The sequence below is a fragment of the Chenopodium album genome, chromosome 19 (assembly GCF_948465745.1).
Source record: "Chenopodium album chromosome 19, dcCheAlbu1.1, whole genome shotgun sequence".
Classification (NCBI taxonomy): Eukaryota; Viridiplantae; Streptophyta; class Magnoliopsida; order Caryophyllales; family Amaranthaceae; genus Chenopodium; species Chenopodium album.
The window spans coordinates 13,883,817-13,897,740 of record NC_137852.1 but is presented as its reverse complement, the minus strand read 5'-3'; the positions used below and the strand labels follow the sequence as shown (position 1 = coordinate 13,897,740).

The window sequence follows — 13,924 nt, the reverse complement described above, 5'->3', positions numbered from 1 at the left end:
TTGGAAGTCCACTTGCTATGAGCATGGTTCTTGCCATGTCTTCTAGAGTCCTGTTCTTCCTTTCGATAACTCCGTTCTGTTGAGGAGTTCTTGGAGCTGAAAAGTTATGATTCATGCCATTTTCTTTGCAAAAGTCATCGAATCTTGAATTCTCAAACTCTGTTCCATGATCTGAACAAATATGGATAATTTGATTTCCACTTGACTTTTGAACTCTTTTGGCAAATGACACAAATTCATCAAAAGTTTCATCCTTGCTAGACAGAAAAATCACCCAAGTAAATCTAGAAAAATCATCAATTATAACTAAGACATATTTCTTTCCACTTCTACTTTGAACACGCATGGGGCCACACAAATCCATATGGATTAGCTCCAATGGCTTTGTGGTGCTTACCATGTTTTTGCTTTTGAAAGAAGACCTGACTTGCTTGCCTCTCACACATGCATCACAGATATGTTGTATGAGGAACTTGACTGAGGGAAGCCCTATAACCAAGTTCCTTGCTCTAAGTTTATCCATGAGTGAGAAGCTAGCATGTCCAAAACGTCTATGCCATAATAAAGGATCATCACTAATGGCACTCAGGCAAGTAAGGTTGTTCCTTGGAACAGAGTTCAGATCCACAATGTATGTGTTCCCTTATCTAGTTCCTTCAAGAACAACCCTTCCTGTTTTATCATTAATGATGTTACATGAATCAAATGTAAAACTTACAGAGTTTCCTTTATCACAGAATTGTGATATGCTCAGCAAATTGTGCATTAAACCCTCGACCAAAAGTACATTTTCTATTGAATGAGAACTGGACCTTCCTACTCTTCCTTTAGCAATCACTTCACCCTTCTTGTTGTCTCCAAAGGTCACAGTTCCTCCTGGATAGGCCTCTAGTGAGAGAAACTTTGATTTGTCTCCTGTCATATGCTTTGAACAACCACTGTCGAGGTACCATGTGTTGTTCCCCCTCACTAGGACCTGCAAAAGAACTTATTGGTTAGTTTCAGGAACCCAGGTTTCCTTGGGTTCCTTGGACGTTGAAGCAATATCAGATTTCTTTACCCAAACTTGCCTAACATTCTTGTTAACAGACTGTTCCTTCTTGTTACAAGTAGCAACAAGATGGCCAGTTTTACCACAAAAGGTACACACTTTATAGCTAGGCAGGTCTACATATTTTTTCTTGCCCTTATGCTTAGAACGAATGAATCCTAGACCTTCAGTTCTTTTGGTTTGAGCATTTTCAATCCACTTAGGAATTCCAACATGACTAATGCATCTTTCTTTTCGAAGCTCAAGTTCCTTCTCCAATTTTGCCTTTTCAATTCTTAACTCATCAAGATCAAATTTTAATTTTTCAAAATCCTCATTAAATTTAGGCAAAAATTCAGAGGAGGAAGTTGGAGATACTTCAGCATTAGCTAGTTTATATTGAGTCAATTCTACATTAACCATAATATTTTCAAACTTGAGTTTCTCATTCATTTCTTTTAAAAGAAGATTTTTGTCAAAAAGTTCAAAAAATCTGCTTTGCACATCAGTTCGTTGATTTTCAATCCACGTAGTGTGTTCCTTGCAGACTTTGAGAGCTCTTTGACATTCACCTAGACGAATACTAGTGTGAGTCCATTCATCTTCTATTTCAAACACTAAATCAATGAGAGCATCTTTAGTATAAGTTTTAAGCACATTAGGATCAAGAAATACCTCTTTAGCAAGCTCATCATTGTAAGCCTTGTCATCACGTTTGGCCATCAAACACAGATGAGCTGTTTCTTCATCAGGTTGTTCCTCTTCATCCTCACTTTCAGAATCTCCCCACGCAGCTATCATAGCCTTCCTAATGTCTGTTTTGTTGAAAGGAGTTTTGTTGTTGTTGCTCCTGACTTGTTCCTTTGCCTTCCCTTTCCCTTTCTCTGTTTCCCAAAGTGGACACTCACGAATGAAGTGTTCCAGTGATCCACATTTGTGACAACCAGAGTCAGCCTTTGAAGTAGAGGGTTTCTTGGTGAAGTTCCTTGACCTGTTGTTTCTGTTGAACATTCTTTTGAACCTTCTAACCAGCATAGCAGCCTCTTCTTCATCTACTTCAGATTCTTCTTGGTCTCCATCTTTGAGAGCCAAGCCTTTTCCTCGGTTTCCTTCACTGTTGCTTGTTCCTAGGTGCAACTCTTGGGTCATGAGAGAACCAGCGAGTTGCTCAATGTTGAACTTAGTGAAGTCCTTTGTTTCTTGTAAGGCTGTTACCTAGGCTCTCCATCTTTCATCTTGAGGGAGGCTTCTTAGAACTTTTCTGACCTGCTCATCAATAGGGATTTGCTTTCCAAGAGAAACAAGCTCATTAATAATGTTAGTGAATCTAGTTAACATTTCCTGAATTGATTCTTTTGGTTGCATTTCAAATCGTTCATATTTAGACATGAGCAAGTCAATTTTAGAGCGTTTCACTTCGTTAGTTCCTTCATGAGTTACTTGAAGTAAATCCCAAATTTCTTTAGCATTTTTACAACCCATCACACGATTGTGTTCATGGGGTCCAAGACCACAATGAAGTAATTTAACAGCAAGTGCATTAATTTCCATTTTTTCAAAATCTTCCTTATCAAACTCAGACATAGGTTTAGGTACTGCCTCATTTTCACTGTTGGTTTTGGCAATTTCGAAATCACCAACTTCGATAACTCTCCAAACCTGGTAGTTGTCAGCTTTGATAAAGATCTCCATCCTGTTCTTCCAATAGGTGTAGAATTTCCCATTAAACATAGGAGGACGCTGCGTAGAGTAACCTTCTTCCAGTTTCTCGTGATTGTTCATCTTGATTCCAGGAACTTAACTCGTTAGGGTTTCCTGATTTCTTCGAGGAACCTGGCTCTGATACCAATTGTTGACTTGAATGAACAATACAAGAGGGGGGGTGAATTGTATTGTGGAGGAACTAGGGTAATTTTTGTGGAAATCTACAAGAAACTTAAACAAAAACTTAAAGTGCAAGAGAGATTTTACGTGGAAAACTTCTTGGCCCTAATCAAGAAGAAAAACCACGACCACAAGGGATTTTAAATACAACTCTTAATAATAATAGGGCAAACAACCTATTACAAATTAAGACTCTAACCTTAAGTTCCTCTACGAACTTAAGTTCCCCCTCAACTAATCCCTCAATCATTTGAGTTCTCAAATCTCTCTCTTTCTCCTTGCTTCACTCAAAGCAAACTGAATACTCTAGAGTTTACCCAAACTCTACCCCAATACAACTCAAATTAAAACTCTAAGATGCTAAGTACAAAGACACTCAAGGATTTAAGTGGATTTTGACTCTTTTCGAAAAGCTTAGAAGATTGTAATGCTCAAGTGTGTATTTCAAAACAGAAAACTAATTCTATTTATACTAAAAGGAAATCAGTTGAAAACTCCCACGTCTGCCTTAACTCCCACTTAACCACAACTTCCATGAAACTAGGAAGTGCAGTTCGTGGAGGCTTGGGCAGCAAGCAGTAGCACGTAAAAAGGAAGTGATTCCTTTATTTTCTCAACCTCCTTGACTCAGTAAAAATACGTTAAGATTAGTTTTACCAAGTCAGATTTTTCAAAATATTAGGATAAAATTAAAACAGAAAATCTTTAAATAAATAGAATAGTTTTAAAAGATATTTTTTCCGAAAATAAAATAGAATCTTTTTAAACAAGGAAAAATAAAATCTTTATAAACTGAAATTTAATCCACTTAAAATCCTATCAATAATCAGAGTACTTAACATATATACAAGAAGCCTAAAATAAACAGTAAAGATACAATAGACTCCTTGGAACTTAGTGAAGCTTCGACTCTGGAGCTTCAGTTCCTCACTCAAGGAACTTGGCTTCTGATTGTCTTCTATCCTTGTCCAAAGCTCTTCCTTTGACCTTGTTCCATGCTCCATTCTGACTCTAGAACTTCGTAGCATATAAACCTGTCATCACTTCAAAGCTAATAGACAAATGTTAAAGCCCTTATGGGTTTGCTTAGGTTCCTTGAGTCATCATCAAAACTTAAGATCAACAAAAAGGCTTTATTGGATATAATTTTCTAATAGTAGTATTATTTTCTTTTGTTATTGTTCTTGAAATGCGTTGGTTGGTTGTTGGCATCCAGCCATCCACAACATTAAACTTTTATCGGAATGTTAAAAAAGATCTGTGATTCATGTTGATGTTCAAACTGTTCTGTTTTTTGAAACGTGTGTATGCTGTTACAATTTTATTTTTGGCAAAGTGAGTCAAACTGTTCTCTTATCTTACTAGTGCTTTCTTGATCTTACTCATCCTCCCATAGTTGGGGGTTGAATTAAAGCATTAAATTTGCGTGGATTGGGGTCCAAAGCAATTACACAAAGATGGCATTAAAATAAATCTCTTTGCTTGAGAAATATGCCACATTTAGGATCAAACATGAACTTCCTCTGTTTAACAACTCTGTGCTCTGGACTCTAGAAACTAGAAAAATAAGCAATTTGGCTTGAAAGTCAAACTTCCACTATTCTTCCTCAATTATCCTATGTTTAAAAAGCAGATTTCCATCCTTCTTAAACGTGCTAACATGATCAAATATGTCGTTAAGATTCTTTAAATGTGAAAGCCATTTTATTAGGTGTTGTTTGTTTCATGATCAAGGAAAGGAATGGAATCAGGAAAGGGAATGGAAAGGAATACCCCTCAATTGCCCATCTTGTTTAGTTTGGTTTGGTTTGGTCAAATAAAGGGTTTAAAAAGTAATAGAAATATTAACTACAGACATAGGATACAGTCATATACACAAACCCAAGAAGTCTTATATAACAACAAAAAAAAAAAAAAAAAAAAAAATTAAAGTCGCCCCTTAATGTTATTAATACTCATTGTTGGGAGAAGGCTAAATAACTTTGTATATATATAGGTGTTAAAACTGAAAAACTTTGAATCTTATGGAGCAGAGCAGTGATGCCAAATAATAGACTGATTATTTCTGGAACTCACTGCTATCAAAAGGGAATATCAGACTAATGTTTCCCATTTTAAATTAGACTATTAAATACTAATTATCAATAAAACAATTCGCGTCATGATTAATTCAAATTCAATATACCAATTATTATTATTTTTGTTTGCATTTATATTGGAAAAATTGCCCAAAATAATCCGACCTTTGGCTCATCCGCTCAAAATAATCCCACCTTTCGATTATTTTTTAATAATCCGACCTTTATACCTCTTCCGCTTTAAATGGTCCTAACCGGTCACCTAACTTGTTATTACAAGTTATTAGACACGTGTCACACTATAATTGGTCAAAAATAAAAATAAAAATAGAAAAAAAAAAACAGAAAAAAATAATTTTTTTAAAAAATCTGAAACCAGATTCCGACCCACCCACCGTCCCCTTGCCCAAATCCGGCCACTATTTCCCTTCCTCTCCACGATTCCGACCACCCCTCCCTCTCCCTCCCCTTTTCCGACCACCCCCTCCCTCTCCCTCCCCGTTTGCGGTCGACCCAACCCCAGCACCCAAGCTGTAAAACCACCAAAAATAGCAGCCCTATTGTTGCGGCTTCTCCTTCGCAAACGCGCCACCACAAACCCGCAACAAATGAACCCACCATCACAATCACTTACCACCCACTACAGCTGCACCAACAATCGCCGGCAAACACTACAATTTTGAGCATCTTCAAACACCCACAAATCAGTCTCGGGATTGCAAAACCATCACAAGTAGTGGCCGTTGGTTTCGATTGGTCGGTTGGTGGGTTGGTAGAGGAAGTGGTTTCGGTTGGTGGGTTGGGTAGAGGAAGTTGTTTCGGTTGGTGGGCTGGGTAAAGGAGGTGGTGTCGGTTGGTGGGTTGGGTTGGGGAGGTGGTTTCAGTGGTGGTGGGTAATGGAGGTGGTTTCAGTGGTGGTGCGTGGGTAGGGGGAGGTCGTTAGGTTTTTTTTTTTTTTTTTTTTGTATTATTATTTTAAACCAATAGCGTGGTACCACGTGTGCAAATAATCCCAAGTTACAAATGATAACTTGTTTAGCCGGTTTCAAGTCCCTGGGACCATTGGAAGCGGATTGGGTATAAAGGTCAGATTATTAAAAAATAATCGAAAGGTGGGATTATTTTGGACGGATGAGGCAAAGGTCGGATTATTCCGGGCACTTTTTCCTTTTATATTTCATTCACCTATTACCCATAAATAGTAACGTCCTAATAAAAATTAGTACTTTTAAATACTTATGTTACCAATCGTCAATAAAACAGTTCAAGGTCTGGTTTCTTCAAAACTGAAATTATGAAACTCCCACTACATACAAACCCAAAACCTTTCCGCATTTCTGAGCATCAAATTCTATAAAACAACATCTTTCCGAATTTAAACAACATCGAAATGGTATTAATTAACAGGATCAATATAAATATTGGCTTACTGGTTGATATCTAATTCATACAAATACAAACATTTTCTCAAAGACATACATATGGCAAAGCCTTGTAAATTTTTCACCGCTTGCAAAATACATACCCACAGCCGAAGTACGACTGACTTGTTCTTCTCCGTTTGACCGATTATGATAATCATGTTCATTTATATTGTTATTAACCTCAACCTTAATCTCTTCACTACTAATGTTATTAACCTCAGCTTCTTCATTAATAATCGAATGGCATTGTTGCTTCTTCTTATGTTACATCGTTTGATTCGATCTGCATCTCTGATTGAGCTAATCACATCGTTTATCACTTCATTAAGATTAATGTTCAAACGAAGCGACATGTTTTTGCATTCCATTTCACTGCAACAATGTCAAACACACTACTGTTATTTATTTCAGATCCAACAAAATAAAAAAAGATACTATAAAATTATATTTTAATTTAATATTGACAAAATGATCCTACGTATAAAAAACAGATGCTATAAAATTATTGACAGCAAATAAACCTCGATTCCATTTAACAATTGCTTCCATTACAATGGAACCCAGAAAACTCCTTCAATTAAATAACATCTTACAAGAAACAAAACCAAAGACAACATACAAATCAATCTATTAATCTAAATGATTTACCCTTTCAATTCAATCTATCTTTATAAAGACCTAATTTTTACCCAAAAATAACCTACTTCAAAATCAAACAATGAAAACCCTAAATTATCAAAATCATCAAACTAGGAATTTTAAACAAAATAATTCAGCAACTAACAAGATTACCTACGAATATTTGTAACTGATTGACGAAATTGATATCCACACATGAATAATTTCTTCACAATTCTTTCCCTTATTCAAATTGGATGTGTTCTTCGTCAAGGAATTTTGGGGGAAAAGATGAAATTTTGGGGGAGAAGATGGGAAATTTTGATACTTAATTGGGAAATTAATGGTGTATTATCCATTAATTGTTGCCGCCCACTGAAAATTTTGCCGCTCACCTTCCTCACAATGGCGCCTAGGCTGAAAATTTTGCCGCTCATCTTTCCCTCTTCTTTTTTTTCCTTTCCCTCTTCTTTTTTTAGTTTCCATTATTACATTGATGAATTGACGTTTTTTTATTGGTGATGTACAAAAGGAATCTTGTACACTTAGTGTACCCCTAGTCTTTTACATTAGTTAACCATTTTTTTTAAACCATTGATTAATGTAGATAATCCATTCATAAATTTCCAAATTTACTTCACAAATCTACTCACCTCCAAACACCATTTAGAATTTGAAATCATAGAATTGAAATTCGAATGTTTCCCAAACATATATTTTGGAATTGAATTCTATGATTTGAAATTCTAGATTTAAAATGAATCTTTTGAAATTAAGTACTTGTATCCAAACGCAACCTAAAGGTAAAGTGTTGGATTATTTTGAGAGGTAACCCAAAAGTTGGATTATTTTTGATTTTTTTATTTTTTTTTTATGTATAAATAAATAATAATCAAAGTGGATTGAACTAATAATACAAAAAATCAAAATGTTTCACCTAAAAAAATACAGAGGGAATAATTGAACTTTAAATTAAATATAGAATTACAAGTCAAAGTTCATTTGACTGCATCTACCAACGGGACAATAATGTTAAACTGGATTGAAATATCAATCTGCCTTACATTAGACAATAAGATAGAAGTTCTTTACTAGTTCACTCCCGAAACAAATAGGCGCAATTACACATAAAAAACAGAACGAATCTTAACAATCAGTATGTACAAGACATATATAGCTATATACCAACTTAATTATAAGTACACCACAAACGATCAACTTGTGGTTGTAGGTTTCTCATGGTATGTAACATTAGTTTCTCTATCTTCCTTAACCTTGCTTGCGTTCTCTAACCTCGAGTTCGGTCCCTGAGATCTCTCATCCAACCAACCTATGATGTCGTTAAAGACGGTGTTGATGTTTTCAGGGAATTCACCATAGGTTAAAGCATGCCACATTCCTGGATACAACTTGAAGGTTTTGTCAAGGCTCGTAGCCGACTCGTATAGCATCTTGCTTATTGCTGGGTCCGTCACTTTGTCATCTCCTCCATGGAGAACTAGGAAGGGTAATGTTACCTATGTTTGAATACAACGGGGTTGATCAGAGTTTATTTTCAATGCCAAACTTATTTCAAATTCAAAATAACAATATAGGGTAAAATGATAAATGAGTCTGGGCTATACCCATTAATACTGACCACTTTATACGACTAAAGAGGTTTCACCTCAAAACCATATGGCAATGAAGGAAGTAGCCCCTCAGCCTTATACAGTGGACACAACTTTCTTATTTCTTCAATGTGAGAAATACTTCCCAACACTTTTATACTCTTTCAATAATCTTAAGAAACACTTTCACTAACTTGTGGGTCTACTCATTGGTTCAACACAAATTATGTTGAAAAGGTTATTTTGTGCTGGTAAAAAAAAAAGGAAAAATATAAGTTTATCATCACGATAAACAAAAAAAAAAGTTTATATAATGACATTTTCGTAAGTATATCAACATTTATCATGGTGACTAAGATTTTTGTTAATTTATTTGTAGAAATTTCTTTACGATTTTTGTTTATCATGATAATAAAGTGGGGTTTCCTTTAAAAGATAACACTCGTAATAAGAAGAAAAAACGCTGCTAACGAAATTTTATTTTATTTTATTTTATTAATATTATTTTTTAGAGTAAGGAGAAGGGTCTTACCAGGCCGGAACCTCTCACAGGTCCAACCCGATCCGGGTTAGCGGGCTAGACAATTTGGGAGTGAGGGGGAAGGGTAAGAGAATCTCCACCCCAAATGTGGGGTTTGATCCCACAACTTTTTAGTTGTAAGGTGACAAAGTCACCGATAGACCAAGCTTAGCTTGGTTGCTAACGAAATTGTTAGAAGTTAAATAAATGGAATACAATTGTGTGTACATACCTCATTTAGTCGTTTCTCGAGATCCAAGGAAACAGAAAAGAGCTGTTCGGCTGTTCTCAAGCGCGGCCTTCCAGTGTACCAATATGGATTTGACCTCACCTATTAATTTACATTGAGACGTTGATTATAACATGCATTTTGTTGTAAATTTGAAGTAGTATTTTGTAATATGATTTCATATTATATTTTCAAAATAAAATTAAATATGCTATGTTCAATTGGAGGAGTTAAAGGTGTCTTCTAAATGCATATTATTCTATGAGTTGACACCTTCATCATCAATTACACGTTAAGATTATGCTTATAAACGACTTTGTATGATTGTGTTTTTATGAACTTCACACTTTCATACCCAAGTTTTTCAATCGAAGCTAATACATTTGTTTCCTTTAGAGCCCCGTATGCGCTGGGGGTTTGATTTCTCACAATCCTCCAATCCTGTAATAGGGGGGCACCCCGTAATTACCGTAAAAAAAAATTGACAATAGAGATGTCAAGGACTCAAAACAATTCGATATAATCTAATTACTTAAAGTGATTAGATTTACAATTTGATATGCATGGACACAATAGTTTAGCATGACTTGAATTCAAAATCACCAAACTCAGTTAGAATCTATTGGGTTCTAGTCAAAGACCCAGTACTCACACTTCTAAGGAGTACTCACTTTGTTTTTAAATACTTGCTCCACTCTATTTTTTACAATATTCATTCACCCTACTTTGACTATTGTTTGTGATTTATACATAACAAAAAATATAGTCTTGTGGGTACTTGTTGGAATCGTCTCAGTAAATAGATTATTAATTTTCAATTGTTAGAATTTATACTTATTGATAATTAAAGATATTATTGACCAAGTACTAACATCGGCATTCGTGTCCAAGAGAAATAGAGCAAGTATTTAAAAACAGAGGGAGTAATTGGCGATCACTGAACAAAGAAAAATTACCTCTTTTTTCCTCTCAGGATCTCTAACTGCAGCTTCAATGACATCACTACCAGGAATAAGTCTCCAAGTGGGCAAAATGTAGGAAAGTTTTGTCAAAAAGCTGATCACAAATGGACTTGGTTTTATATGGTCAGCAATCTGGCAAGTAGTTACCAATTCAATTATTAATAAAGTAAGTTCCCTTGAAAAAAAATAGTTATAAATAGATAAAAGTAATAGATTATCAAAAATTATGATATGTAAAATTGTTGTTTGTTTGTTGTTTGGACCAAGTGGTTTTACCTAATTTGGTTTGTTACATAATTTTAAGTGAAAACAACAAAATCATGCATGCCTTTCTAGCCAAAAAAAAAATCCACCCAACTCAAATGTAGCAAAAAAATACTCATATTTGAATTTTAAGCTTATTTTTCTTATACAAATTTAATATAAATGCTATAAAATATTAAAGAATTAACGTTGAAAACTAGATATACAATTGTTTAGGTTTAGTTTGATTAACCTTTTTCTTATAATTTATAAATTATTTTACTCCGCATTAAAATCAGATTAGATTAGATTAAATAAAAATAAAATTAGACTATAATAGATCATAAAATAACTAATATTATATGTATTAGACCAAATTCAAACCAAATAAAATCACATCAAAAACTTTAAAATTCCAAATCAAAGCCACTTAATTAAAATAGAGAAAACAAATACCTCATGTTTAAAATCTAAATGAGTAATATAACGTGAAGTATCTTGGACGATCTTGATAAATTAATATAATGTGGACGGAAAGGCAATATTTAAGAGAAGAGCATGTGGAACACTAGCACAAGAAGACCAAAGCGTGTGAAAGAGAGAAACATCACGTACTTTAAAAAAAAATAAAAATAAAAATAAAAAAATAAATAAATAAAAGAATTAGTCTGACAAAATTTAACTAATTAACTAATTTATTGAGATTAGGAAAATTAGGAAAGTGATTAAGAAATTAGGAAGGACATACCTTACACATGGGTGCGACTAAAATGGCGCCATCCCAAAAGTCTGGCATTTTTCTGTGCAAACACAACACAACTGCTCCTCCCATTGATTCGCCCATCATAAATCTTATTTTCCTTTCATTCTCTTTTCTTTCTGCACCAACACATACAACACACAAATTTTTCATTAGTCACACTTTGGCCGAAAAATATATATTGAGACGATTCAGTGAAAAATAGCATGACTAGTTTAATCTTAGGCGTAAATAATGCAAAACATAAAATTAAGGGTTTGTTTGGCATCATTTTTGGTTTTCAGTTTTCTGTTTTTTTTAAAACTAAAAACCAAAAACAGGAAACAAGAAAAAGGTGTTTCCACTTTTTTGTTGTCAGTTTTCAAAATTATCATAATTTTAATAAGTCTAAATAATTTTTTTTTTTATTTTTGAAGAATTAATAAGTCTAAATAATTTTTTATTCATTATGTGACATATATAATATACTTTTAATAAACAAAAAACCAAAAAAACAGAAAACCACAGCAATGCCAAACGAACCCTAAATATTTAGTTTGTAATGGAGGGTGTATTAAAATTATATGTATTATTTTAAATTCAATGATTTTTATAATCTATTCTCTTCCGGTTCACCCAAAAAAAAAAAAAAAAAAAAAAAAAAAAAAAAAAAAAAAATTAAATAACAATGGATATCAATAAAAAAAATCTCCATAAATCTAAAGGGGGATAATCAACCAAATTATTCAAGTAGTAAAAATAATTTTTAGCCGATAATAATAATTTAAATTCAGTAAAAATATAGTGAATGTAATACGGGTAAGGTAAGTAAATCAATTTATTTCAAAAAAAAAAAAAAGGTAAGTAAATCAATAATTAAAAAAAATAATAATAAATGATATGGTTGACTAGGAATGAGATATGATTCATTGATTTGTAAGGACTTTTAAACTTTAAAGAAAACTCATCATATACTAATAATTAGTAGTGATTCATTCCTATATGCACGTTTGTTTTGTCAACACCGTGGAAATACTTCTATTATGCACTTGAACACTTGATGGCTAAACATTGAATAAAAGAATGAAATACAACTAATCTTGAGCAATTTGACTTTTATTTTAACGAAATTAGTCCTTTTTGTGACAGTTACGACTAGTTGTTCTTGTCACTTTCTCCCAAACACAACTCTCTGAATAAATCATCGTGTTACTTAGTCTCATCAATATTAGTAATATGATCGCTCTATTTCTTTATGTTGTTCTTATATTACGTATTAGTGAAATTATTGAAAAAAAAAACAATTAATATTTTGTGACAAAAAAATTTAGAAGAACCCCCAATTGTGAAAAAATACATTGTTGTAAGAATCTATACAAGAACATTTTTATGGGTTTAATGAAAAACCCTTGATTATTAACTTTCTACTAACTTACTAATGTAAAACAATTTAACACGCCATTTTGTTATAGTTTTCGCTAAATATTCTCCTATTTTCTTGATGCAAAAAAGCTAATTAAAGTTAATTAACAACTTACCACAAACTTTGGTGAAATGATCTGAGCAATCTTGAACAAGATTTTCAAAGCTTGGAATATAACCTTGAAGCCCTCCAGATTTTCCATGTCCAACAAAATCAATCCCATAAACACCGTAACCAGCCTTTACAAGACGTATCGCCGACCCTTAAAACACATCAACAAAACCCCATTAGATCATAATTAAACATCTTCAAAATTTCATTAATATAATTTTTATAACAAATTATATGCACAAAGTTTAGAATTAATAATTACAATTAAATAGATAAATAAATACCTTGCATGGAAACGCTACTTTCCATGGCATAACCATGGCACAAGAAAATAAGAGCCTTTGGATCCTCATTTTGTGGCAACCAACTACATGTATATAGCTTCAAACCGCTATCATTTACTATAAACTCCTGCAAAAAGATTAAAAAAAAAAAAGTAGCCATAAAAATCATAGGGTTCTTGATTAAAAACTATATATTAGGTATAAAAAATAGTTAAATATATGCTAATTACCTCTTCAAATTTGACATTAGAATCCATAATAAAGTAGAAAGCAGAAGAATTGGGGTGGTGAAGATAGTATTAAAAGTAAGAGATATATATATAGAAAGAATTAAGAGGAAGAAGACGAATCTAAAATTAATTTAATTGAGAAAAATACAAGTTGTAATTTTTTTTTTTTTCAATGAAATACAAGTTGTGATTAGGAATAATAAACAAATGTATTATTGTTGATAATAGAGATGCGAGAATGTAGGGATATTTTAAACTAAAACGAATTAAAGGGAAGATAGAGATTGATTAGAAATTAATCTATCTTTAATTATCTTACGTATCTGATTTCTGCTATGTCATTCTCATGCACTACATGTCTACATATGATTTAATAAATTATTTAATTATAATATGATCTTCTTTTTAATAATTGATTGACTTTCCTTTTCCGTTCGGTCTAACATCCGCGTTTGTTATCATCCAAAATTGAATAACGAATTGCTCTAATGATGTCATGACACTAAAATTCTAGCTAAAGGTGGCTAATATAGCGGTAT

General features: G+C 33.1%; 1 protein-coding gene across 1 annotated transcript; it reads right to left on the bottom strand.

The window, feature by feature from the left end:
• Positions 1–8,006: 8,006 nt before the first annotated feature.
• On the bottom strand, positions 8,007–13,688 carry LOC145595001 (caffeoylshikimate esterase-like). The gene is made up of 7 exons (XM_081651353.1): positions 13,386–13,688; positions 13,156–13,282; positions 12,876–13,022; positions 11,347–11,477; positions 10,350–10,487; positions 9,397–9,495; positions 8,007–8,551 (listed from the first exon to the last, which is right to left on the bottom strand). The coding sequence occupies exons 1-7, from the start codon at positions 13,410–13,412 to the stop codon at positions 8,249–8,251; spliced, it is 972 nt and encodes a 323-aa protein (XP_081507479.1). The 5' UTR covers positions 13,413–13,688; the 3' UTR covers positions 8,007–8,248.
• Between the last annotated feature and the right edge of the window lie 236 nt (positions 13,689–13,924).